Source organism: Nicotiana tabacum, chromosome 22, assembly GCF_000715075.1.
Source record: "Nicotiana tabacum cultivar K326 chromosome 22, ASM71507v2, whole genome shotgun sequence".
NCBI lineage: Eukaryota > Viridiplantae > Streptophyta > Magnoliopsida > Solanales > Solanaceae > Nicotiana > Nicotiana tabacum.
In genome coordinates, this window is record NC_134101.1 from 143,366,093 (window position 1) to 143,393,318 (window position 27,226).

Here is a 27,226-nt window from a genome sequence, read left to right on the forward strand (position 1 = left end):
TAAAAGTAGAACGAGACGAGCCTCGTCAAATAAAAATATACACAGCTGCGGGGCCCTCTAACTGTATATACATTAAACACTTAGAATTCGGGACATGCCATTTAGCGAATTTTTCGGCCTTACCCAAAACAACAATACGCTAGTTGCTTTAGGCACGTCTTAATAATTTATTCTCCTTAATTCAGGTGCACATTTATGTGACCCAAATCCAAATCTCAACCGAGTCGAAATATGTCAACAACCATGGGTGCATTGATGTAACGTGGTTCGAGATATGTTTTCACGACGTTGCAATTCTTGATAAAATAACAGTAAATGACAAAAGCGGTTTAAAAGTTAAATTTTGCACATAAGTTCACACTTGTATAAAATCAGATAATCAAGCCGAATATAACAGTTGAGCGACCGTGCTAGAACCACGGAACTCGGGAATGCCTAACACCTTCTCCTGGGTTAACAGAATTCCTTATCCGGATTTTTGGTACGCAGACTGTAATATGGAGTCATTCTTTTCCTCGATTCGGGATTAAAATTGGTGACTTGGGACACCCTAAATCTCCCAAGTGGCGACTCTGAAATTAATAAACCAATCCCGTTTTGATTGTCCTTTAATTGGAAAAAACTCCCTCGCGCCCCTCGGGTGCGGAAAAAGGAGGTGTGACAGGTGCTGACTAAATATTTCTTCTGATACAAATACAAATGCATTAACACAAAGAATAGCTTTATTCCAGACCAAAAATTGTATAAACCAAGAGAACTTCAGCTAGAGCTGAAGTTCGCCAGTTACAAACAAAAACTTCAGCTCTAGAGCTGAAGTTCGACAGTTACAAAACAAAAACTTCAGCTCTAGAGCTGAAGCTTACAAACAAAAACTTCAGCTCTAGAGCTGAAGTTCGCCAGTTACAAATAAAAACTTCAGCTCTAGAGCTGAACTTCAGGTCCGGCTACTAGAATGCTGATGTTCTAGAGCTGAAACTTACAAATAAAAACTTCAGCTCTAGAGCTAAAGTTCGCCAATTACAGACAAAAACTTCAGCTCTAGAGTTGAAGTTCGACAGTTACAAAACAAAAACTTCAGCTCTAGAGCTTAAGCTTACAAACAAAAACTTCAACTCTAGAGCTTAAGTTCGCCAGTTACAAACAAAAACTTCAGCTCTAGAGCTGAAGTTCGACAGTTACAAAATAAAAACTTCAGCTCTAGAGCTGAACTTCAGGCTCGGCTACTAGAATGCTGAAGTTTTGCGTGATTGTCTTTGCTACTTCAGCCCCGTATGCTGAAGTTATGCGAAAAAGCGGGTACGCTTGCAATTTTTTTTGCAAAGCGGACACAAGTTAAAACGTGACACAAAAAACGGGTATAGATGCAAATGCCCCGGTTATTTGGGATAATTTTCTGAAGCTATTTCCTTTGGACATAATGAGGATTGGGCTAGTGGGCCTATTTTAGCCACATATTTGAGTTAAAATAGCACGGTATAGCCAGTTTTCGAACTGGTCATTCAAAAATAGCCACCGTTTACGAAGTCAATGAAAATAGCCACTATTTTGCTGCAACAGAGACCGGTCCCGCATAATAACGGGAGTTCGGTGCATCTGTGTACGAACTCCAACATATTATGCTGGACCAGTATACTTTGCTGACTCCTGTATAATATACGGGAGACTGGAGCACCGGTGCTCCAAATTCTAGTATATTATACTGGACATTTATACTTGCTGGAATTCCAGTATATTATGCTGGAGTTCTAGTGTACTTATGCTGGAACTCCAACATATTATGCTGGAGTTCCAGCATAGTTATCCTGGAACTTCCGTATAATATACGGGCGTATTTTCTGGGTTTTGAACAGTGTTTTCGCTCAAATTTATCTTTACATGAAAAGTGGCTAAATTTCGATTACTTTTGAAACTGAGCTATTTTTGAATAACTAGTTCACTATTTTTAAATTTCTCCCAATATTTGAATGTTAATGGATTTGATTCGGGCCCGCAATGCTATTTTTAAATTTCTCCCAATATTTGAATGTTAATGGATTTGATTCGGGCCCGCAACTTAGGTACTGAAATGTTCTGACCATATCACCCTTACTAACTAGTCGTAATTTCTTAATACCATTTTGACACTTTAAGCGTCTACACGGAATACGCCGCCACCGCCGCCGTATCGGAGCTCCATCGGCCACCGCCTTTTGACAAACCCGCTATGTTCCAAACTTTGGGGTTCATATGCATGAACGTGTATATGTTCGTGTATCAAAAATGATGGCTTATAAATCCACGAAGCGTTTATTTAATAACACAGGTTCTGAAGTTTTTTCTTCGGCAATTTTTCCTTTTTGAGTGAAAAATATTTTCTGGAAAAATATTTATTATGATTTATAATGATATTAGCAAATTGGATAGTGATGAAACTTTGAGACTGAGTATTAAAGATTTATAATAATTCCATGTGTTAGTTGGAGCTAGTAATAGGAATTTAAGAGTTGAGATAATTGTAAAGAAAAATGTTTGTTGTCAGCAGCATAGTTTTGTCCTTCTAGCATAGAGTGTTAATCAATGTAGACAATCCAGCTAGTTTGAGATTGATAGCAGATATCATTGTAGAGTATCATCCATTTTGTTTAATAGAGTAGAATTGATGTAAATGATTCATATAGTGGAACGACCTTTACTAATTTGGAACCAATGGGTAGTTGATTAATTGATAAAGTATTCGCCCGTTCTTGTATGAGGGGTATTGAAGGGGAGAGCACGGTAAAGTTGTTTTAGTGTCACCTGGAGCTGGAGGTCACGGGTTCGAGCCGTGGAATGTGAAGCTTGCGTCACGGTAGGCTGCCTACATCACACTCCCTTGGGGTGTTACCCTTGAACCCTGTGTGAACAGAGATGTTACCCGGCTGCCCTTTCTTGTATGATGGGTATTCTATATATGAAACATTGATCTGAATCGGGAGTACTTGATGGGGGAAGTGGATTCATAGAAAGCAGATATGGTTTGTGTGCGTGCTAGATAAATAGACTACTGAAATTATAATGTTTTTACTTGTTAATATGGTACCTAATTTTAATTCTAATCTGGCAGATTTGAGGATTGTTATCTCAAGGAAACAGGTGTTCTGTCAGAAGTTTGTGTACAATATTCTTAGCCGGTGTCAGTCACATTGGTCCAATTCTGAGAAGGCGTCCTATAGTGGCTTCAAAGAGGGGAAGGTAAACTATCAAGTGACAGAGAAACCTGAAGAAAATAGCATAGGCCACGGTCCTCGGCAAAGTAGTTTCAACGTTGTCAATGATGATTTAAATAGTAATAAGTGGAAGTTAGAACTTGCTTGGCTCTCTAAAGCTCTTGAACCTGCTGTTCAACTATGTAGATCGGTTCTGCCAACAGGTATTTTTCGCTATGAATGCTCCAGTATTTTGGAACCTTCAGGAGTTTGATACTTGTTATCTTGTAGAAGGGTGACTCAATAAGCACATTGCTCTTGGCATGTCAAATGAGCATTAGACTGTACCTCAGTTTATTTGCGGCTGCCCATGTTTTAGTTTTGACTTTATACTCCTTAGTTTTCACTTTTAATTTGACTTCTAACCGCTAAATATAATATTCTTTAATATTATCAGACATTTTAAAGATTGGGGTGATAATTGGATTTGTACAATTGAAATAGCTGGCTTCAAATTCATGGCGTGGATCTACTAGTCACAATGTCTTGAAATTTAAATCTTATTTAAAGGTTTAGAAAACCATTTAAAAGAGTTATCCGTTCTTCAGTATATTGGTGATTTAGAGAGGGAAAGTAAAGGAAAAGGATTTTTAAGTTGTTACAATCAACTTGTTATTCCATCAAAGGACTTTAAAGGTTCAGGATTAATTGCAGACTTAGGAAATTCAAAATCAATCTCAGGTTTGGGGAGTCTATCCTTTTATATCCTACCAAAATTAGCTCTGGTTAGTGGCTACAGTTGCTGATTCTGTAAAAGGGTTTAAGTCTTTATAATCAACTTGTTATTCCACAAAAAGGAATTAAAAGGTACGGATAAATTTTGACTCCTGGGAAATTTAAAATCAATCTCAAGTTTGGGAGTCAATCCTTTTGTGTCCTACCAAAAGTTGATTCTGTATTTCCTTTGCAGGAAATGTAATCGGAGACAAACTTCCACCAACTAATAGGTCTCTTGCAGAGATATTTGCCAGCATTCAACGTAGTAAATTGGGACTCCAGGATTGGAGTCTAAGTGATCTTACCATAGGCTTATATCTCATATATCTCCAGCAGGCATCAACCAGTGCTGTTGAAGATGTTAAGGGTGAAGAAATATCATCTGAGCTGATAGTAATCACTAATTACCAGAACCTTTGTAGTAAAAGTGTTTGGTATTCTGTCTTGTTTTGCCTTTGTTAATGTCAATTTTCCTGTCTGTCATCAATTTAAAACTCTAATGAAGATGAGTCTTTGTGGTTAGGTACAAGATCTCATCTACCACCTCGAGCTGGCTAAGGGGTCTTATAAAGCCAACCCTGCTGCTATTGCTAGGAATACTATGCTTCGAGAAAGCAATGTTATCAAATTCATAAAAAGTTCCGATGTGTTGAGGCCTGGATATTACATGGGAATTGACCATCGGAAGAAACTTGTGATTCTTGTAATTCGTGGAACTCATACTGTGTATGATCTTATAACTGACATTATTTCTTCAAGTGATGAAGAAATCACATTTGAGGGTTACTCTACACACTTTGGAACTGCTGAGGCCGCTCGTTGGTTCCTTAATTACGAGCTGGACACCATAAGAAACTGCCTGAAGAAACACAAGGTGGACCTCTTATCATTTTGCAGTTTGTTTTCCTAGAAAGTTTCGGGTTTAGTTCCCATGTGTCTATAAATATAAAATATTCCCATTCAGTGAGACTTATTCATCTACAGGGATTTAGGTTAAGGCTGGTGGGTCATTCCCTTGGAGGTGCAACAGCTTCATTGCTTGCTATCATGCTCCGTCAAAGGTCATTCCAAGAGCTTGGGTTTAGCCCTGATATTGTATCAGCCATCGGATATGGTACTCCCCCATGTGTTTCTAAAGAACTTGCTGAAAATTGTTCTGAATATGTCACAACGGCAGTTATGCAGGTCAGTAACCTATAATCTGTTGGTTTTTGGATAAAGATATTTTTATAAGGGATAAGGTTCAAAATTTCCCCTTAACTAGACTAAATGGTCTAGATATGCCCTCCATAATAGTTGGGGTCAGTGATGTCCTTGCCATTATGGCTTTTAGTTTAACCTTTTTTGCAAACGGCCCTTCCTTAGAAACTAAGTAGAATTAAGCCATTGATTAATCTCATTAAAATAGGAGAAGGCCACATGTTCAACACGTGGCTAAAAAATAAAACCATCTTCCATTTTTCTAGCACTACCTTCGTCAAGTGACGCTGGAGTCAGCAGAAATCACCATCGTCATTTTCCATCTCTCCATTACCACTTTAAAAGAGCTCCAACCATTCACCTTTTTGAACCATTCTCTGCATTTTTGCGTCGGCTTTCTCCTCCCAAAAAAGCACTAAATTTAACCACCACCGCATTGGAATAAACCACACCCAGCCGCTGTCCTTCTCCATTAAAATCTACCGTGCTTCTACAACCACTAATCAGCCCACCATTAGCTACTCAGAAACTTGCAGCAACCACCTCCGACATCCAAGCCTTCATCCCTTCATCACTCCAACCAAACACTTCAATGAGTCACCACCAGTAGATGGGTCACCTCCAATTTCACATTTGGCATTTTTCAAGCTAAGCATTTCTCTATGCGGGTTAAATTAAGGGTCTGAAATTGATTCTTTATCACTAGTTTTGCTGTTCTTCTTCCAATTATCAAGAAGACAAGAGCCGAGTCATTGAATCTAGAATGAAGTACCTGAACACGCCCCCGTGACGTCCTCGCTATTTGTTGCCGTGAAGCGCGCACTGGATTGCTTCTTTGTGTTGGCATAGATTTTGACTAAGCCTCACCTGCAATGGGCAACCTCTATGCACCACGTGACGCTGCAGCTCTTCGGTTACCTTCGATGGCTAAAATTCTCTGAATACCGTATCTATTCAACAGAATTATACCGGTGGCAACATCACCAAGCCGATGCAGAGGGTAGGCATTACCATTTTCAAGCTCAGTACCGTGTCAAACTCGGCATTACCATTTTGAAGTTCTTCTATGTAATCATCTCCAATGACGACTGCCCCAAAGTCCGAATTTCAGCAGTCAATTCTGTCCAAAAAATCTGAATTCCTCTATTAGAAACCATAACTTGACTGAAAATCCAGCAAATTGTTTGCACCTTCAAGTTACCATCTTCTCTATCCCACCTTCAAGAAAACGGTCTTATATTAAAATGTAAGAAATAATTTTGGAAACATTTTCTTTTTGCGAAATTGAAGTGGAAGTATATACACATATATTACATACATACATACAAATAGGTTGTGCATATAGGCTTCAAGTTAGAGGGGAAAGGGAATAAGGATGACCGGCATGTGGGTTGGGTGAGGACTGAGGGGGTTGCCGAAAAGGGGGGAAATGGGGTAAGGGATCCGGTAAGAGGTGGGGGTGTTAAAAGGGTTGGATTAAACATGTGGCAATTGATAGTGCTAATTAGTCCGATTAGAGATAATTAGTCTCTAATTGTTTCTCATTAGTCAATAAGGGTAAATATGAGCCACTTTGTTAACGGCAAGACATTATTGACCCCAGCTATTTACTGAGGGAATATCTAGACCATTTCGTATCATTCAGGGGCACATTTGACCCTTCTCCTTTTTTCATAATAAATGTGACTATGGAGCAGAATCTGTAGAACCTATTGTTAACATTTGATTGATTCTTTTCATGTTTTACAAATGCAGGGTGATATAATTCCAAGGCTTAGTGTCACCTCTCTCACGAGACTTAGGAATGAAATTCTTCAAACTAACTGGTAAGCAAATGTATCGTTAAATGGTCCTAGGATCTTCTTAATCATTGCTTTGAAGATACATGAAGCTGCATCTTTAGGCCTCCGTTTGCATATTGCTGTGCTTCTTGCTTATCGCGCATTTTCTTTTCTATTTTTGTTCTCCTGCTTGTATAGAGATGGGTTGTCTCTTCCTTTAGCAACTGTCTGTCAATAGTTAAATCAAGGACCAACTATTTTCTTTGTACAATTCCTGACTCATACATTGACTGTTTTTTCAAGTGAATGATATAAAGACTACATCTACAACATTAGTGACAACATCAACAACACTAACCAAGTTGTCTTTTTCCTTTTGTTTTTCCCTTTAAGAAATTGCTGTGCATAAAAATTTAGATGGAATATCTATAGTTTCTTTCTACCATTCCTGATGCCTGGACTCTACTTTTTTTTTTTTTTTTTTTTTGGGTAAGGTAAGCTATGATGCCTGGATTATACTAGATCTCTAGCTTGAATGAGTGAGTCAATTTTGTAGGCTGTCACTGGCAAAAGTAGTTGGTTGATAGTTACATGAAATACCCAAATGATGAAATATTTTATAGTTTCCTGCTAAGTTCTCAGTTCTTTACAACTCAAAAAGCCAACTCTATTTCGTTCAGTCTGATTTGGTTAACTGGGGCAAGGATGATGCAATGTCCGCGAAAAGTTCATGGCTATATCAGGGCTTCTCTGCCTTATTGGTGTAAAGCTTTGTATTCGTCATAGTTTAGGATCGGCACCCAAGGTGTAAAGATATGATCAGTGAAGTTGGTGACACATGCTATGATCAATATCCAAACAAGATCTTGATGGGTCCCCGCGCCGGCACAATTTCTCCCCCCTTTGCCTGGTCGAGCTATTGCTCCGACTCGATATAGATAACATAGTCCATGCCCATACTTTAGTCAGCTCTCTCTCTCTCTCTCTCTCTCTCCTTTCAACACTCCTGGCAAAACTACGAAGTCAAGAAGAATTGATGGGCCTGACCTTGTCTTCACTGCTTTCACTAGAAAAAAACACAATTATAGGAAACGCATGTCCATTTTTCGAGGTAACAAGAGCTATTATTGGGATGGAGATGAACTTATACAGGTGTTTCTGGTTGACTTTTGGAGCACCCGCTAGGTTTCTGTTAGTATAAAGGATCATTCTTAGAGAACCATGTTGTGTAGGTTCTCTACTTTTTTTTGTATAGAACTGCTTATATGAGCTGGTTTCCTACAACAATAAATTCGTTCCTTTATCAAAAAAATATGGACACTATTTTGATAAGTTCAAAAGATATAAGATTATTAGCTTATCTTAGCTCACCTTCTAGTAAAGAGAAACTGTCCATTTAAGAGGAGGTAAAATCTGCTGGGACGAAAGAAAAAGGAAATTGGGTCACTGTTGTCAAAAGCGAAAAGCTCTAAAAAGCGCTCCAGGTTGATTGGGGCTTTAAGCGCAACTAAAGTGTGGGCTTTTGTAAAAAAAGGCGCAACTAAGGAAAAAAAATAAAAATACATATATGTACTTCAAGAAGAAAGAAACAAATTCACTCCTATTGTTTGCTTCAACAGCCAATACACTTATTAGCTGATAATATTTGTTGTTTAGTACCGCTCAGTTCAAAATAAAACTCATGGGCATTGAGGCACGCACCTTAGTGGCTTGCCTACACTGAACCGCAGCTTAAGCGAGGCGAAGCGATCTCCTTAAGCTTTTCTGTGCTTCAGGGCTTAAGCGTGCCTTAAATGAGCCTTTGACAACAACTGATCATGACTATTGGAGTAAAAGGAACCTAGTTCATTCATGATTTTATGTTTATAGGGTTTTTAATTGCTAGTTTGGCTAGATGATGTTCCTGTTTGTAGCATTAAGTCATCCTTTAGACATTGTTTACACTAAATAGATGAGAGAGCTTAGCCCTTTGGGCTATGGTTCAATAGTGAGCATGCAACGCCTGAATTGTGGTTAGGCGCACGTCACAAGTTTGAACCCTACCATTGACTGAAACTTGGTGTTTAAGTGGGATCAGGGTAGAGGGGTGGGCCAATATTCTCCTGAGTTCCAAACCTGTGAGCACAATTGGGATTGAGCTAGCTAACTCACAGGGGATTCTCAGTTATATGTCTACGCCCTAATTTAAAAGATCAAGTTGCAAGAAAGAGGACATTCCTATTTATTTGTTTTAGGTCTTTGACACGTCTCTCACATGCTGGACTTAAATCTTTTTCCTGGTCCCCAAGCACGTCAACCATATTTGTTGACGGGTGACGCTGAGACTTGAACCAAGGACTTTTATCCACTTTGATGCCATGTTGAATTGTTTGAACTAAACAACAACAACAAAAAACCCAGTGTAATCCCACAAGTGGGGTCTGAGGAAGGTAGTATGTATGCAGACCTTACCCCTACCTTCAAGAAGGCAGAGAGGTCGTTTCTGAAAGGCCCTCGGCTTAGGAAAGATAAAAGGAAGGGCAACAACAATCACACTATATATAAAACCGAAGCAAAAATACAAAGATACAATCCTTCTAAAAAAAATTCAAAGATACAAAACTAAAACTGAGTATTGTAATCAGAAGGCCGAAATGAAAGCAACGACAAGTAATCACATAAATCAAAGAATACAAAAGTACACAAATAACGCTAACTCATGTACTAAAGCTATTGTTACAGACAAGGACAACACTAAGCGACCTATTCTAACCGTTTACCTTTATTCTCGACCTCCACACCTTCCTATCCATGGTCATGTCTTGCCTAATCACCTCTCCCCAATACTTCTTCGTCCTTCCTCTACCTCTCCTTAGGCCCTCCAGGGCCAACCTCTCACACCTCCTCACTACTGGTGCATCTGCGTCTCTCCTCTTCACATGTCCGAACCATTTAAGTCTCGCCTCCCTCATCTTGTCCTTCACAGGGGACACGCCCACCTTATCCCGAATAACTTTATTTCTAATTCTATCGAGCCTGGTATGCCCGCACATCCATCTCAATATCCTCATTTCAGTCACTTTCATCTTTTGGATATGAGAGTTCTTGACTGACCAACACTCAGCCCCATATAACATAGTCGATTTGACCACCGCTCTATAAAACTTACCTTTAAGTTTAGGTGGCACATTCTTATCACACAAAACACCTGAAGCGAGCCTCCATTTCATCCATCCCGCCCCAATACGATGTGTAACATCCTCGTCGATCTCCCTATTCCCTTGTATAACTGACCAAGGTGTTTGAACTAACTGATCTGAAAATTCAAGTTATCAGAGGAGATGTTTTTATTTGTTTATTTCAGGTTTTCAACATTTAAAAGTAATTTATGTTTTTTTTAATGTTAAGTTTTCAACATTAAAATTTATGCCAATGCATTAGTGCCTTATCTTTTTGGAGGTGTGGGGGGCTAGAAGAGAAAGGTGTGGGCCATTTGCATGTAGTAGTCTATTTTCTCTTTTCCCTCTCTTTTCTCTCTTTTTACAAGCTCAGATTTGCTAAAAGGATTTGTAATATCCACTCTGGAGCTTTTACCTTTATTATTTTAGATATTTGTTGACCCATGGTGACTTGAATTCATCCAAGTCAACTGGGACTTTAATTTACAGAATATTGGTTTTAGTTAAAGGGGCAAAATATAGTTATTTGGCATAAGAAAATTAATTATACATAGTCAAATTAAGGGTAAAGGGTAGCTCTACTGGTTTCTTTTAGCAAGGGGGTTGCAAACCTATTTTAGCAGCACAAGGAAGGGTAATCCATAAGTTCTACACGCAGGGTGATAATGTGACTTTATCTCTTAAACAAGAATAAAAAGCACTACTTTGAGGAGACAGTTATGATGGTCGTATGTCAGAATCTTAAGTTTTATTTCTTTCTTTTTTTATGATAAGTTTTATTTCTTTTTCTTTTCCTCTTTCCTTATTTCCATCTTGTACTACCTTAGGGTTTGGGTGGTTTCATTGTTGGCAGTTAAGGAGGCGGGTGGAAGGTCTATAATGATAAGATCCATGCTAATCTTTGTCTTTCCTGTTATTTGTTGCACAGGGTGAGTGTTCTCCAGAAGGAAGACTGGAGAGGTGTCATAGATTTGTTCACAAATGCGAAGCAGGTTGTGTCTTCTGTGCAAGATGTTGCTTGGAAACTTGCTGATTATACTAAATTGCCAGGCAATGCAAAGTACTCTGGTATGGGAGAGACTTCGAATTGATCAAATGTTCCGTGACATTTGCATTTTTTGTTTTCATTTATTTACTTTTCTGGGTCTGGAATAAAAGAGTGTGTGTGTGTGTGGGGGGGGGGGGGTGGTTGGTTGGTGTGTTGTGTCTGTTTTCAATTATGTTACTTACATATCCTTTCAATTCTCCTCTACGTATTCAGCTAATTCTGGAGTCCAGCCTTCTCCTATTACCTCCAAGCCATCGGGCAATGCAACTTCTCTTGTAAGACGGGAAGAGGCTGGTAGCAAAGTAGCTGATGAGTTGTTTGTGCCGGGAAGTCTCTATTATCTAAAGAGGAATGCAGATGCTAGAATCAATGGAAACAGTGGCGAATATTTCACTCTTTTGAAGAGACACCCAGGTGAACATTTTCAGAGGATACTTCTATCAAGCAACATTATTTCTGATCACAAGTGTGAAGGTTATTATTATGCCTTAAGAGACGTTCTAAAAGGTTTGCCAGGTTCTCCTGATGAAGCTATTTTCCGATGAATACCTATTTAAACCTGTAACATTGTGTAAACTATAGTTTTTTGGTACTTTAATAATCCTCAGAAATGTCCCAAGTTCCCTGATTTGGTAAAGGGAATTTTGGTACCTCTCAATAAATTTGATCCCCAAATTTATTCATTAGTCTTTTTATTCTCTTTGTACCCTCTAGTGCTTGCTCAAATCTTTGAGTCGTGTCCTAGGAAAATTCAGTTATTTCAATTGACTCAGTTAATTGTTGCACTCTTGCAACTCGTTGGGTTGTGTGTTTTCATCGTATTCTATTGTATTATTGCTTTTAATACAACGGATGTGTGTTTTCATTGTATTCTATTGTATTGTTATTTTATATATTATATATAACATTTGCTTTCATTGTTTCTTTATATTTATTGTAGGGAAAAGTACAGAAATAGCTAATTTAAATACAAACTTACCAACCTCTAGCCCAAAATTAGACACTTACCAAAAGTAGCCCAAAATTAGATATACACGTAAGGAAGGATTCTTCTATCCGAGAATCACGCTAAAGATCTTCCTTGCATTCTCTACCTCGGTAAATCACGACATTCTCTCTCAAAAAATTCTCAAAAGGAGCTCCAAATTTTACTCAAAATCGATCAATTTTACTATATACCTTTGCAATTTCTGTGTAGATACAACTTTTGCAATTTCTGTGTAGAAGGAACTACGAACTGCATTCAAAATCAATCAAGGAATTAGTGAGTTTTGACCTAATTTCAGTTACACCAAATATAAGTTTTGAAGATTTTGTAGACGTGATTTCGAAACAACTTATGATAGATACTTCATTGAATGATATTGAAATCAAATACATTATCCAAAATAGTTCTTTGCCAATAGTGATACACAATAGTATGAGTGTATGTATATATCTTGAGCTGAAAAAAAGCTCAGAATTTACAATGTATCCCCTTTGTATAACATCGAGTGAAAAGGATATGGACATGATCTGCTACAATTCCAATTATGCTGTGATTTCCTCAGAATGTGCACAAAGCTCAGTTGTAGAGGAGAGATACAATGGCGATACAATTAAGATGATCGAGTTTGGGGATGGAGAAGACTGGAATGATACAGAATCTGATGAAAATACAATAATAACTGACCATCAACACATAGATGTAGAAGAAGGTCAAATTTATAAAGACAAGGCAACGATAATCGAAGTCATGAGGCACTTGGCAGTAAAGGAAAAATTTCAGTTTAAGGTGCATAGATCAAGTGAAAGCATGTATCAAAATATTTATTGTATAATTATGTATCTCAATGTATATCGTAGTTGATGTTAGAAGCATAATTATGCAGAAAATAAGTTGTTGCTTGTAAGTATGTGGCTGTCACCGTCTAGTATTGTATAGTCGTTGTATTTTTTCATCTAGTATTGTTGATGACAGTGTGTATCACTATATCATTGTATTTCATTTTGCTATGTTTATTGATGGAAAAGTTTATATCCTTGTGTAGGTACTGCCTAGTATGCATCAACAACAACTGTGATTGGTATTTTAAGTCTTCGAGCCTGAAAAAAGCAAACGTTTTCAAGGTCAGAAATTTCAGCAAAGTGCACTCATGCCCCCTGAAAGACAGATCTTATGCACAACGTCAAGCTACTGACGTTGTGTAGGTACTGCCTAGTATGCATCAACAACAACTGTGATTGGTATTTTAAGTCTTCGAGCCTGAAAAAAGCAAACGTTTTCAAGGTCAGAAATTTCAGCAAAGTGCACTCATGCCCCCTGAAAGACAGATCTTATGCACAACGTCAAGCTACTGATAAACTCATCGGCAGTCTTCTGATAGACAAGTATAAATACCCAAAAATAATCTACACTCCTAATGACATAATTGGAGACATGAACAAGCAGTATGGTCTTCAGATGACATATATGCAAGCATGGAGATCGAAAGAATATGCAGTTCAAGTGCTGAGAGGGAACCCGAGCGAATCATATGAAAAGCTGTCAAGCTACTTTTATATGCTGGTTCTTACAAATCCTATGTCGGTGGTAAGTTTGAAAAAAACCCAGAGGAAGACTTGTTCATGTATGCTTTCGTTGCACTATATCCGTCTATAAAAGGATGGCAGTATTGCAAATCGGTTGTTGTTGTAGATGGAACCTTTCTTAAATCGGCATATAGAGGAACATTATTGATAGCATCAACACAAGATTCAACAGGTAATATCCTACCACTCGCATATGCCATAGTAGATTCAGAGAATAATGCTTCCAGGGAGTGTTTTTTTTGCGAGATTCAAGGATGCATTTGGGGAAAGGGAGGGAATGTGCATAGTCTCGGACATGTATGAAGGCATTGAAAATGCAGCGGCAACATTGTATCCACAAGTACCTCATTGTGTTTGCATATGGCATCTATGGAATAATGTAAAAAAAATAAAAAAAAAATCATTTGCTACTCAAAGACATATTCTTTGCTATGGCAAAAGCATACACAGTTGAGAAGTTTGATTACCATATGACAGAGGTAGAGAAAATTGATAAGAGGGTCAAAGATTACTTAATGAATGTTGGGTATGAAAGATGGTCCAGAGCACATTCCACTATCAACAGAACATTGACGATGACTTCGAACATTGCGGAGTCGATCAATGCAGTGCTCAAGGCTGCTAGGGAACTCACAATACTGCCTTTGCTAGACTACATAAGGCAATTTGATCGGACGATGGAATGTTACAAACCTAAAGAATGCAGTAGAGTCATTCACTAATCTTGAAAAAAAATATGATACAATGCTGATGGACAATCTTGAATTGTCACATAAGATGAAGGTATGACTGGAATCTGTAGATACTTGTGCATAAAATATGTAATCATGCCGAATTCACGGATATGTTATATCTTGAACCCTTTGTGTGATTCTGTTAAACTAGTGTCCACCTGCACAAAAGCAAAGGCTTTCAATTTAATGTAGCATTTATGCCTACCCCACTCCTGAAATATTGGTTGGTTTGACATGATATTAAACTATTTTGACTATTGAAGGCTCTCTAGTATATGTATTTTGAGGGCATCTACTTTGTCACCACTAATGATAGTTGATAAATTTTGTAGGTGACCCCTTCGACGAGTTACTTATATTCAGTACTTGACAAGGGTAAACAGAGAATGGTGTTCCTAAAAGATCGAACTTGCAGCTGTAGAAGGTTTCAGTTGGATGAGTTGGCATGTGCACATGCTTGGGCAGTATTAAAATACAAATACATTAATCACATTGAGTATTGTTCGGTGTACTATACTAGGAAGTACCTATTGAAGACCTATGAAATTCCAATTTATCCGGTTCCTGATGAAAGCACATGGGAAATTCCTGTAGAAGTTCTAAATGAAAAAGTCTTGCCACCAGACGTGACTAAAACAATATGAAGGCCAAAGAAGGGGAGGTGCAAGCCAATATCTGAAAGGGAACGAAAAAGGTCGATTTCATGTGGACAGTGTGGAGAAGAAGGTCACAACAGAAAAACTTGTAGAAATAATCCAAAGAGAGGATGAAATGTGTCAAATTTAGAATTACTTGTTATTTTACTTTACTGAATATCATAGAGATTTAGAAGAATGCAATATATCAAGAACTATATCATTGTAGAATGTCATTTGAATTTTAGATATAAATAAATATTTGACCTATCATTTAAAATCGTGTTGTAAGTTTATATTATACGTCTGTTTGATTAAAAAAAAAGTTGTATCGGCTATGTATCATATTTGTATCATATATGTATCGCTTGTGCATCACATTTGTATCGCTTATGTATCACCTATGTATCTCTATGTATAGGCTCTTACTCATGCCTGTATTTGTGTAGTAACAAAGCTAACTAATGGAAAACAGTCGTAGCAGCTAGAAAACTATGCAAATAATTTTAGAAATTTGCAAATAAGAGTGGCTTCATCAATACATATTTGAAAACTGTGTATCATATATGTATCATATGTGTATCATATCTGTATCATGTATGTATCATGCGTGTATCTGCAAGAGACAATGTATCACAAACTACAGTATGTCACACCTCCTTTTCACCCGCACCGCAAGAGCGCAGAGGGAGTTTTTCCAATTAAAGGACAATCAAAACGGGATTTGTTTATTTATTTTAGAGTCGCCACTTGGGAGATTTAGGGTGTCCCAAGTCACCAATTTAATCCCGAATCAAGGAAAAGAATGACTCTGTATTACAGTCCGCGAACCAGAAATCCGGATAAGGAATTCTGTTAACCCGGGAGAAGGTGTTAGGCATTCCCGAGTTCCGTGGTTCTAGCACGGTCGCTCAACTGTCATATTCGGCTTGTTTATCTGATTTTATACAATTATGAGCTCGTTTGCAAGTTTTAACTCTTTAGCCGCTTTTATTATTATATTTTTTTTAAGAACGTGAACATCGTTTAAAACATGTCTTTGGATTGCGTCACGTGAAATGCACCCGCAATGCGAAACACATTTTATTCAATGTTTTGGGATTTGGATTTGGGTCGCATGAAATGCACACTCGAGTTTAAGAAGGTAAAATTATTAGAATGCGTGCCTAAAACGACTAGCGCGTGGTTATTTTTTTTGGAAAAAAGCTGTGAATTTCGCTAAGCGGTCGATCCCGAGTTCTAAGTAATTAATACATACATTTGTGAGGGCCCCGCAGTCTATACGTTTTACTAGGCGAGGCTCATCTCATTTATTTTTTTAAATGGACAATCCTAAAATGACTACATTTTTCTATTAAAATTAGTTTCTAAAATAAAGAAAGAAAATCCTAATTAATTAGGAGCTTTCAAAAAATTAAGAAAACGTAACATACTAATTGCTAGATTAAGACAAATATTAATGGAAAGGAATTTTACTAAATAAAAAAAAACAAATTCGAAATCATAAATAAAATAAGAAATTCGACAACTAATATTCAAAAGAAATCAAATATAGCTAGATTGAAGCTCACATTGTTATATAAAAAAACTATTGGAATTAATTATTCACAACCATTTGAAACTAGATTTAACCATAATTACTAAAGCTTATTAGAAAGTTTATTAAACTTAAACATTATCTAGTCTTGTTTGGCTTTTAACTAAATTTAGCTATCCATTCATGATTAACCTACTGTTGACCATATTAAAACCTTCATAGCTAATGAATTAACCCGTTTTGCCAAGCTGATTCACTAAAGACCAACTTATGTCATTTTCCTCTTATTCCAATTATTAAACAGTAATACATGAAATAGCCTAAATACAATCAGTAAAAGAAATGAAGAAAAAGCGAAATTAAAACTTCAAAGTTCCATTCTTCATATGTATTCATGCTTTCACATTTTCAGCTTACAATATCGACAAGGTTACAGCCATGTACCTGGTATTGAATACAAAAGAAGAGGAAGATGAGAATCAGCAGCAGTAGTAACAATACAACACATCAACAACAGTCCAGCAACACAAGAATAGACCAGTAACAGAGTTTGCAAACCGGTGGAGTAGTAACCCAAGAAAGAAGCTTCAAGCTTCGATGAAACAATAACAATTAATGCTGATTTCAAACAATGAAGGAAAGTAGAAGATTTTTTTCCAGTTTTGTTCTCCCTCTCCCTCTGTTCTCTTCAAGTGTTAAATGAGTCCTCTTATACCCAAAGCAAGACTACCTTTTTCTTTTTACCTCTTTTTTTTCCCCAATATTCTTCTACTATGTATAACTTTTAACTTTTTATTATTACCTATACTATTTCTGATTTTTACTTAAGTAAAAATAGTCAACACGGACACCACGGTTCCCCTCTTTTTGAATGGTCAAAGAAGACCTCATCATTATCCCCTTTTCTTTTTACTTTACATCATTATGTCTTGTCCCCCACTAACATATGTCTTGTCCTCCACCATGTAATATTATTAAAATATTATTTAATCTTAATGGACAGAGCACTCAAAATAATTAATTGTTCAGATTTTCAATTCCAAAAATACCCATCCGACCTTACTGAAATTACCATTTTATCCCTAAAAATACTGCAATTTACCAATCTACCCCCATCAGCTATAACCAATTCACCTAATCAATTCCAACCAAAATACAACAAATATAACCAATTCCTAAACAAATTTTATGAACAAACTCAAACTAAACGACGAACAACAAAGAAACAACTGAGATTATTTTGACTGAACAATATTTTTAAACAACAAATCTACTTTCAGATTTCAACAGGAATTACAAACAAGTATATCCAAATCATTGAACATCAAATTCAAATTAAACTTAAACAGAACAAATAAATAGATTCAAATCACTAAATTAAATAACCAATTGAACCTCAAACTAAATCTTACAATTTTACAAACAAAGTAAAGGATTCAATTGACTAATACATCTCTATATTAAAACTAAACAAGAACAAATGAATAAAAACAAACTGAAGAAATAATCAAAGTGAAAATAACGAACAAGAAAAGAATCAAACTTATACTAATTTTGGATTTGAAAATATTAAACAAAATACGGACAAAAAATGAAACTTAAACCAACTAACTGGAAATGAACAACAACTAGCTCGAACGGAAACAGACAACTCGAACAAACAACCTCGACATACCGGATCTCGACGAACAACGAAAACCCACCTTCATTTTAACCTTGACCAACTCAAAACGACAAACGACGACTTCGACGGATTGAAACTGAAGAACGACGAGGCAGCAGCTGATCGTGGAAGTTGCTACTGGTTTGCTTGTTATGGAGGCGACGATAGTCATTTGGATGTGACGACGACGGGGCTGGGGATGATGAGCTGGCTCGTAGCAGACGAAGCAGCAACCATGGGGTTCGTTTGGACGTGAACTGAGTGGTCGTTTGGGTTGTTCGTTGGTTGAAGGGAGATGTACGATGGCTGTTGTGGCTGTTGCTCGACAGAAAGGGAGACGACACAGGGTGGTCGTTTGGTTGGTTATGGCGACGTGGGTATGGCTGGTTGCTGCTGGGCTGTTGTGAGGACGATGAGGAAGATGAGGGAGTAGGTATGGCTATAGAGCTCGATGGACTGAGCTGTGCGATGAAAAAGAAGAAGAAGCCGCAGCCATGAGAGCTCGAGCTCGATTTCGAAGAAGATGGCGATGACGAAGGCTGTTGGTTCGACGAAGACGATGACATGATGATGGGCAGCTCGCGCGATGGCTGCTGGAGCTCATCGAAGAAGAAGAGGCAGCGGCCATGGCGGACTGGGGTTCGAGGTCGTTCATGGTGCAGGTTCACGGCAAGGGGTCGTTTGGTCGACGAGGCTGTGTGTGATGAGGTGAGTCGAGGAAGAAGAAGACGCAGCGAGGGGTGGTTGTTTGGATGTGAAGGATCAGAAGCCATGGTTGCTTGGGCGTGAAGAAGCCATGGTTGGAGCTCGGAGGTTTGGAGAAGATGAAGAGAGGGGAGGGGGGCGGGTAGTTTAGGTTTTGTTTTAGGGTTTGTACAAGAATGGAAATAGAAAGGGTGGGATGAGGTTTTGAGTTATGGACTGGGTCGACCCGGTTTGAAATGGACCAGGTTGTAGGGGAAGGTTGGGTATCCTTGTTTTGGGCCTAGGTTCAAAATTGGAGAAGAGACCCAATTCCGATTTTCTTTATATTTTTTGCTCTCTTTTCTTCTTTTATTTTTCTTAAACTGAAACTAAATTCTAAAAATTCTTAAATTATCATATAGAACTAAATTAATTTATAAAAGCGCAAATTAACTCCCAATAACAATTAACACACAATTAAATAATAATTACGATAAAATCACACAATTTGGACATTAAATGCTAAAAATGCAACGTACATTATTTTAACGATTTTTTCTTTCTTGTAAAACAAACTTAATTACTTCTAATTGTGGAATTAAATCCTAAGTGCAAATGCGACATATTTTGTATTTTTTTATTAATTTAAAAAATAAACATGCACAGACAAAATACAAATAATTATCCAAAAATGCCACGAAAATTCAAAAATTGCACACAAAGGAAAATTATTTTATTTTGAATTTTTTGGGAGTAATTCTCATATAGGGCAAAAATCACGTGCTCACAGCTGCCCCTCTTTGTCCGAAAACACAAAGAGTTTTCGTGCAAAGATAAAGTGAGCGGATACGAGCAATTTTTGCCCGTTCGAGTACTCCGTGCGAAGCGTTTTTTTAAAAAGATTTGACCGGACCTTCGCTTCAAAGGTTTCCTACATATCCCTGGCTAAAAGGGAATCAGGTCAATGTAGTTCGGGAAGTTTTGGTAGCTGGGACAATCATGGGACTGCAATTTGCTGTTACTGCTGCTGCATGCTGTTACTACTACAAACCGATCTCCTTATTACATCGTGCTTAAAAGAAAAATCAAGAAGCTAGGCTAGACTACGGATTACAAGATCCTATCTATCTTCCATTTGTTCTTGATGCCATGCTTTCTTGTCGGCTTGCGTCTATTTCGGTGCTTCTTTCTTCCAAGAATTGACGGGGATGACACCGGCCTCTTGCTTTCCTGAACACCAGTTTGTATCATTTTGTTCTGTCCGCTTGAGGATGCGGCTTCCTGCATTATGCTGTGGATCTTTTGTTGTAACCTTCTGCCTTTCGGTGGGTTACGTATTTCAAGACCTGAAATGTAAAGACTGAAAAGTATTCTCTCGTTATATAGGTGGGCGCCTAATTGCTAAAGACATGAAATGTATTCCCTTGTTATACAGGTGGGCGCCTAATTGCAAAAGACATGAAATGTATTCCCTTGTTATACAGGTGGGCGCCTAATTGGTAAAGACATGAAATGTATTCCCTTGTTATACAGGTGGGTGCCTAATGGTAAAGACATGAAATGTATTCCCTTGTTATACAGGTGGGCGCCTAATTGGTATAGACATGAAAGTATTCCCTTGTTATATAGGTGGGCGCCTAACTGCTAAAGACATGAAAAATATTCCCTTGTTATACAAGTGGGCGCCTAATTGGTAAAGACATGAAATGTATTCCCTTGTTATACAGGTAGGCGCCTAATAGTAAAGACATGAAATGTATTCCCTTGTTATACAGGTGGACGCCTAATTGCTAAAGACATGAAAAATATTCCCTTGTTATACAGGTGGGCACGTAATTGGTAAAGACATGAAATGTATTCCCTTGTTATACAGGTGGGCGCCTAATGGTAAAGACATGAAATGTATTCCCTTGTTATACAGGTGGGCGCCTAATTGCTAAAGACATGAAATGTATTCCCTTGTTATACAGGTGGGCGCCTAATGGTAAAGACATGAAAAGTATTCTCTTGTTATACAGGTGGGCGCCTAATTGATAAAGACATGAAATGCATTCCCTTGTTATACAGGTGGGCGCCTAATGGTAAAGACATGAAATGTATTCCCTTGTTAGACAGGTGTGCGCCTAATTGCTAAAGACATGAAAAGTATTCCCTTGTTATACAGGTGGGCGCCTAATGGTAAAGACATGAAAAGTATTTCCTTGTTATACAGGTGGGCGCCTAATGCTAAGACATGAAATGTATTCCCTTGTTATACAGGTGAGCGCCTAATTGGTAAAGACATGAAAGTATTCCCTTGTTATACAGGTGGACGCCTAATTGGTAAAGACATGAAAGTATTCCTTTGTTATACAGGTGGGCACCTAATTGCTAAAGACATGAAAGTTATTCTCTTATTATACAGGTGGGCGCCTAATTGGTAAAGACATGAAATGTATTCCCTTGTTATACAGGTGGGCGCCTAATGGTAAAGACATGAAATGTATTCCCTTGTTATACAGGTGGGCGCCTAATTGCTAAAGACATGAAAAGTATTCCCTTGTTATACAGGTGGGCACCTAATGGTAAAGACATGAAAAGTATTCCCTTGTTATACAGGTGGGCGCCTAATTGGTAAAGACATGAAATGTATTCCCTTGTTATACAGGTGGGCGCCTAATGGTAAAGACATGAAATGTATTCCCTTGTTATACAGGTGGGCGCCTAATTGCTAAAGACATGAAAAGTATTCCCTTGTTATACAGGTGGGCGCCTAATTAGTAAAGACATGAAATGTATTCCCTTGTTATACAGGTGGGCGCCTAATGTAAAGACATGAAATGTATTCCCTTGTTAGACAGGTGGACGCCTAATTGCTAAAGACATGAAAAGTATTCCCTTGTTATACAGGTGGGCGCCTAATGGTAAAGACATGAAAAGTATTCCCTTGTTATACAGGTGGGCGCCTAATGCTAAGACATGAAATGTATTCCCTTGTTATACAGGTGGGCGCCTAATTGGTAAAGACATGAAATGTATTCCCTTGTTATACAGGTGGGCGCCTAATTGGTAAAGACATGAAATGTATTCCCTTGTTATACAGGTGGACGCCTAATTGGTAGATAATAACTTGAATTTGTTTCCTCGAATCTCCGAGAAAATTTTCAACTGTGGCAGAAAATTTTCTGCCCCAGTTCTGGCGATCTTTCTTATGGCGTGTCTTTCGGCCATCATCAACACTTTATTTTCCTATTCAAATCAAAGAAAATTTAGTTAGTTTTTTTTTTTAAATATGGCGAGTGGTCATGTAACTCCTGATGGGGGATGATTGTTCCCTTCCCCTTATTCCTGTTTGGCGTTCCCAAAACTTGTTGGGGATGACGTTATTTGCTGGGGATAACATTCTGCTGGGGATGGTTTTTCCATTTATCCCTTCCCAGTTCTGTGTCTCAAAACTTGCTGGGGGTCATTTTGCTGAAGATGAATTTTCTTTTCTTCCTTTCCCATTCTGTGTTATCCGACCACCTCAGAACTTGGTCGATAATCGGTCGGGGTTCTGCTGGGGATCCTCCTGGAACTTGGCCCACAATTTCCTCAACATGCTGTTTTTCCGGTTCTTCCCCGTACTTTCCTTGCCATTTTAGACCAATATTATTCGGCCTTGCAACCAACGTCTTTTGTCATATTGCCTTGTCTCTGGCCTGTCCTCTTCACATTTTGTGTTGTACCATTTTGGCAACTGGTAGTAAACTCTGAAAAACCTTTCTCAAAAATAAATTTCTGGAAAAAGTCTTTTAAACAAAGAAATGAAAAGATGGAAAAAGAGAAAATCTTTCTGAACAAATGCTGGGGAAAAGAAAAGAAATGAACTTATCTGGGTGGTATAACCGATTCCAACGATCATGTCGTGCATTCCGGATTAATCAACCCAGTCTGTTTGTGTCGATCAATCTTTCTGATGTCTTCACTTGCTGGGGATAAATAGATGCCCACCTCGCAAAATGCGGATCCTTTCAGCCAATCTATCTTGTCGCCTCATAGTGCCCTTCGCGGGGTTTCCACTAATAAGACTCTCTCATTTCTCTTAGTTCCCGTCGCCTTATGGTGCCTGTGAAGGTTTTCACTGGTAAGACTCTCTCATTTTGCTTCTCTCAGCTTACGTCGTCTTATGGCGCCTGTGAAGGTTTTCACCGATAAGACTCTCTCATTTTGCTTCTCTCAGCTTACGTCGCCTTATGGTGCCTGTGAAGGTTTTCACCGATAAGACTCTCTCATCTTATTTTCTCAGCTGGGGATTGGAGTGTTACCGGTAAGATTCTATCTGCTGGGAATTCTTATGGCTATCAATTCTTTCAGCTCATGATCCTCATTTAGTCGGGGACCAGCGTGTTATTCTCGGCTTTTATTTGCCTGTCTTGTCACCTCTCGGATACTGATCGAAAGGTCTTTTTTTTTGACATCAATATGGGTTTTATGTGGGGTTTAAAAGAAAAAAAAATTCAAAATAACTTTGATGGGTAAAACATTACAACTCTTGGAATCAAACCCTTTTTTTCCAAAATTTAAAAACATAACTTCTGCCCCAGTTTTCTTGCTTGGGGAATTTTTGATTTTTGTTACATTATGACCGAGCCGTGAGGCACCTACGTATCCTCTTTGAGGAATCAGGTCGAACGTAGTTCACTTGATTCCTTTGTTTTTCTTGCGACCTTCCTCTCTTTTTTTTCCTTCTTTTCTCTTTTTCATTTTTTCTTTTTCATTAATGATTCCAAGAGAGGGATATAAAAGAATAAGTAAGGCTCAAAAGGGTAAAGCAAAGGTTAAAAGTGTTTGGATAGAAGAGAGAATTGCCTCCGTCATTTCATTATCCGATAAGCACCAAGTACAAACAAACAAATAAACAACAAAAGAAATTACACATAATATCTCTTGACTGCATCAGAATTGATAGCCATGTCGATGCATTTCCCTTCGATATCTATTAAACATATAGCATCATTGGGCTTGCTTTGTTCAGATTGCGATAATCAACACACACCTTGATTTTTCCATCTTTTTTTTTGCCCTGGCACCACATTAGCCAACCAATCAGGATATGGAGTGACCCGAATAACCTTAGCATGCAGCTATTTGGTTACTTCTTCCTTAATCTTCACACTCATGTCGGTTTTGAACTTCCTCAATTTTGCTTGACGGGAGGAAATGCTGGGTCAGTGGGCAATTTGTGAACCACTAGATTGGTGCTTAAACCCGGCATATCGTCGTATGACCATGCAAAACGTCTTTGAATTCAATAAGTGCTTTGATTATTTCTTCCCTGATGTTTGGTTCAATGTAGACGCTTATCTTAGCTTCCCTGATATCATCCACATCCCCTAGATTGGCGGCTTCCGTGTTATTTGAGTAGGGCTTGTTTTTTTTCTTCAAATTGACTCAACTCTCTGTTAATTTCTTCGAAGGCTTCATCCTCATCGTATTTCGACTCATCATCACAATCTTGTACTATAAGTTCGAAATCATATTGATTTTTTAGACTAGGTTGAAGATCCGTCGTGCATGCCATGCCATTAGAACCAGTATAAAGAGAACTGTTCAGAAGACAAAAAGAAGAAGAAAAATTAAAACAAAATAAGGAATGAAGAAAAAAAAACTTTCACTTTATTAAAATACGGGATAGCAAGGTTTCACACTTTGGCGAGCATAAAAAGAAATCTGGATTACAACCCTGGAATAATCCAGACAACGAGAAAGAAAATCAGAGCCCACTACCAAGACTCCCTTCGGATAGGAAGAGGAGTAACCATTCAATTGTTGATTTTTTGCTTTCAGCCCCACAAACTGTACATCCACCTTGCTGGACCCTTCTCCCAACACCATAACTGGCTTGTCATCTACCTTTTTCAACTATACCACCGTTTTCCACTGGTCGACTCTTCTTTTGAACCGGCACAGATCAACATCACTATTTGTGAGGGTTTCTTTAGCTCCCCTCCTTCGTGTACTAGTTCGATCATGTGGGCCTCATGGTGCACCAATAATGAGTTTTCATTGATGTTGGGTGCCTCTAGTGCCTGAACCTCGATCCTATTTATGTCAATAAGATCTTGTATGGCAGTCTTCAACTTCCAACACTTCTCAGTATCATGCCCGGGAGCACCGAACAATATTTACAGCTTACTGAGTGGTCCAGATTTCTAGGAAGGGGATTTGGCAATTTGGGTTCAACAGGACTCAACAAGCCTAACTGCCTCAATTTGTGGAACACGGCAGTATAGGTTTCTCCCAACTCAGTGAATGTTCTCTGTATTCTTTCATTTCTGAAAGCCTGATTCCCCCGGAAACCTGCCCCTAGAGGGTTCCTGTAGGCTCTTGGCGGCGGATATGTGTTTTGTGGAGGTGGGTATATATTTTGTGGAGCCGGCACGTGCCATTACGGGCGAGCTGGAGGCTGAGTGTATGTCTGGTCTTGGTGTACGGAGAAGTGTGGTTCTTGTGGCGGGTAATAGGGTTGTGGAGGGTAATTTGGAGTGTGAGGGTAGTTTGGGTGATGGGGTCTGGGTTGGTAGTGAGGGGAAGGACCTCTCGATCTGGACCAGTTGCCTGCCTCTATTGTCGCGACCTCTTCTATCTTTTTCTTTCCAAGCGCACCTCCCGTGCCGCTCTGAATGGCCTGAGTCGTTGCCTTGATTGCCGAGTAACTCAGGATCTTATTGGACTTAAGTCCCTCTTCAACCATGCCGCCCATTTTTACTACTTCATTGAACAATTTACCAACTGACGTCACCATGTGACCAAAGTAAGTTGGTTCCAATGTTTGTAAGAAGTAGTCCACCATTTCACCTTCCTTCATTGGCGGATCGACTCTTGCCGCTTGTTCTCTCCAACGGAATCCAAATTCCCGGAAGCTCTCCCCGGGCTTCTTCTCAAACTTTAGCAATGTGAGACGGTCTGGGACTATCTCAAGGTTGTACTGGAAGTGACCTACAAAAGTCTATGCTAGATCGTCCCAGGTGTACCACCTGCTTGGATCTTGTCTTGTATACCACTCCAGTGCCGACCCCCTCAAACTCTGGCCAAAGTAAGCTATCAGTAGCTCATCTTTTCCCCCCGCTCCCCTCATTTTGCTACAAAAGCCCCGTAGATGTGCCATAGGATCGCCATGCCCTTCGTATAAATCGAATTTGGGCATCTTGAACCCTGCTGGTAATTGGACGTCAGGGAAAGGGCATAGATCCTTGTAAGCCACGCTGACCTGGTTGCCTAACCCGTGCATGTTCCTGAAGGACTGCTCCAGGCTTTTAAATCTCCGCATCACCTCGTCCTGCTCTGGGCTCTTAGCTAGCTTTTCAATCTCCGCCGGGACCTCAAAGTGGGGATTATAGGTATGTGGCTCGTGTGCTTTGAATGTGAGTTCAGGGGGGTAATATTGCGCATTGTGAGCTTGAAACAATGGCTCACTAGATGATCTGTGCAATGGTGCTGGGGCAGGCGCCACAAAGATGGGAACATTTGGTGGAGGAGGATTCTGATTGGGTGGTGGAGCTTGGGGATCATAGGCCTCTCTTCCCTGATAGTAGTAATGGCTTGGGGAACTCGTTGAAGGGCCGATGGAGGGGTATTCCGGCGTGTGTCCTGATAGGAGAGTAGGAGTAACGGGTAGTTCATGCCCCTTTTAGGCTCTAGCTAAGGCTATCTGCATTTCATTCATTTCCAGCCTCATCTTTTCCATTTTTTCCATGGCCTCTTTCAACATCTGATTTGTCGTTTTTCCGACTCAACACTGTTGTCTGAGCCAGTCATGCTTTCTGGTATGGGCCCTTTTGATCTTGTTTGATAATGGTACCGTGCCAGTATGCTTTAACAAACTAACTGGTATTGATTGGAAAAACAACAAACTTGTCAGTGTTAGAGTCTTAACAGATATTGTAATTGCACGTTGGGGGATGCAATGTTCTTAGGCAGTTAACCATTTCTAATATGCTTTTGCTCTGACCGCATGCATCATCCCGACTTATTTTATTTGTGCCTCTTTCGAGTGTTTCAGAGACCTCTCTTTTATTCTTCTCTCTCTCCCTTTTCAATTACGGTCGAATCCTATGGAGATTGCCTACGTATAAGATGAATAATAATAAAACATTTTTTGGAATTTTCAATTTTCATAATAAAACAAACTTGATTACAAAAGTTTAAAAACTGACCATACTAACAGACTTTGACAAAAGACAACAAACGGTCTCGAAAATCAAATAACCCACATACTCTAATCAAAGAATTACAAACTCAAAAACAAACAGC

At 38.8% G+C, this 27,226-nt stretch overlaps 2 protein-coding genes across 2 annotated transcripts; both read left to right on the top strand.

Moving 5' to 3' along the window:
• Positions 1-1,997: 1,997 nt before the first annotated feature.
• Positions 1,998-11,998, top strand: LOC107824257 (uncharacterized). The gene is made up of 8 exons (XM_075244065.1): positions 1,998-2,302; positions 3,083-3,388; positions 4,135-4,334; positions 4,465-4,815; positions 4,926-5,126; positions 6,897-6,967; positions 11,009-11,148; positions 11,342-11,998. Exons 1-8 carry the CDS (start codon positions 2,227-2,229, stop codon positions 11,671-11,673), a joined length of 1,677 nt encoding a protein of 558 aa, XP_075100166.1. The 5' UTR covers positions 1,998-2,226; the 3' UTR covers positions 11,674-11,998.
• A 2,445-nt stretch (positions 11,999-14,443) lies between these two features.
• On the top strand, positions 14,444-15,077 carry LOC142176090 (uncharacterized). The gene is made up of 2 exons (XM_075243157.1): positions 14,444-14,482; positions 14,766-15,077. Exons 1-2 carry the CDS (start codon positions 14,444-14,446, stop codon positions 15,075-15,077), a joined length of 351 nt encoding a protein of 116 aa, XP_075099258.1.
• Positions 15,078-27,226: the final 12,149 nt, after the last annotated feature.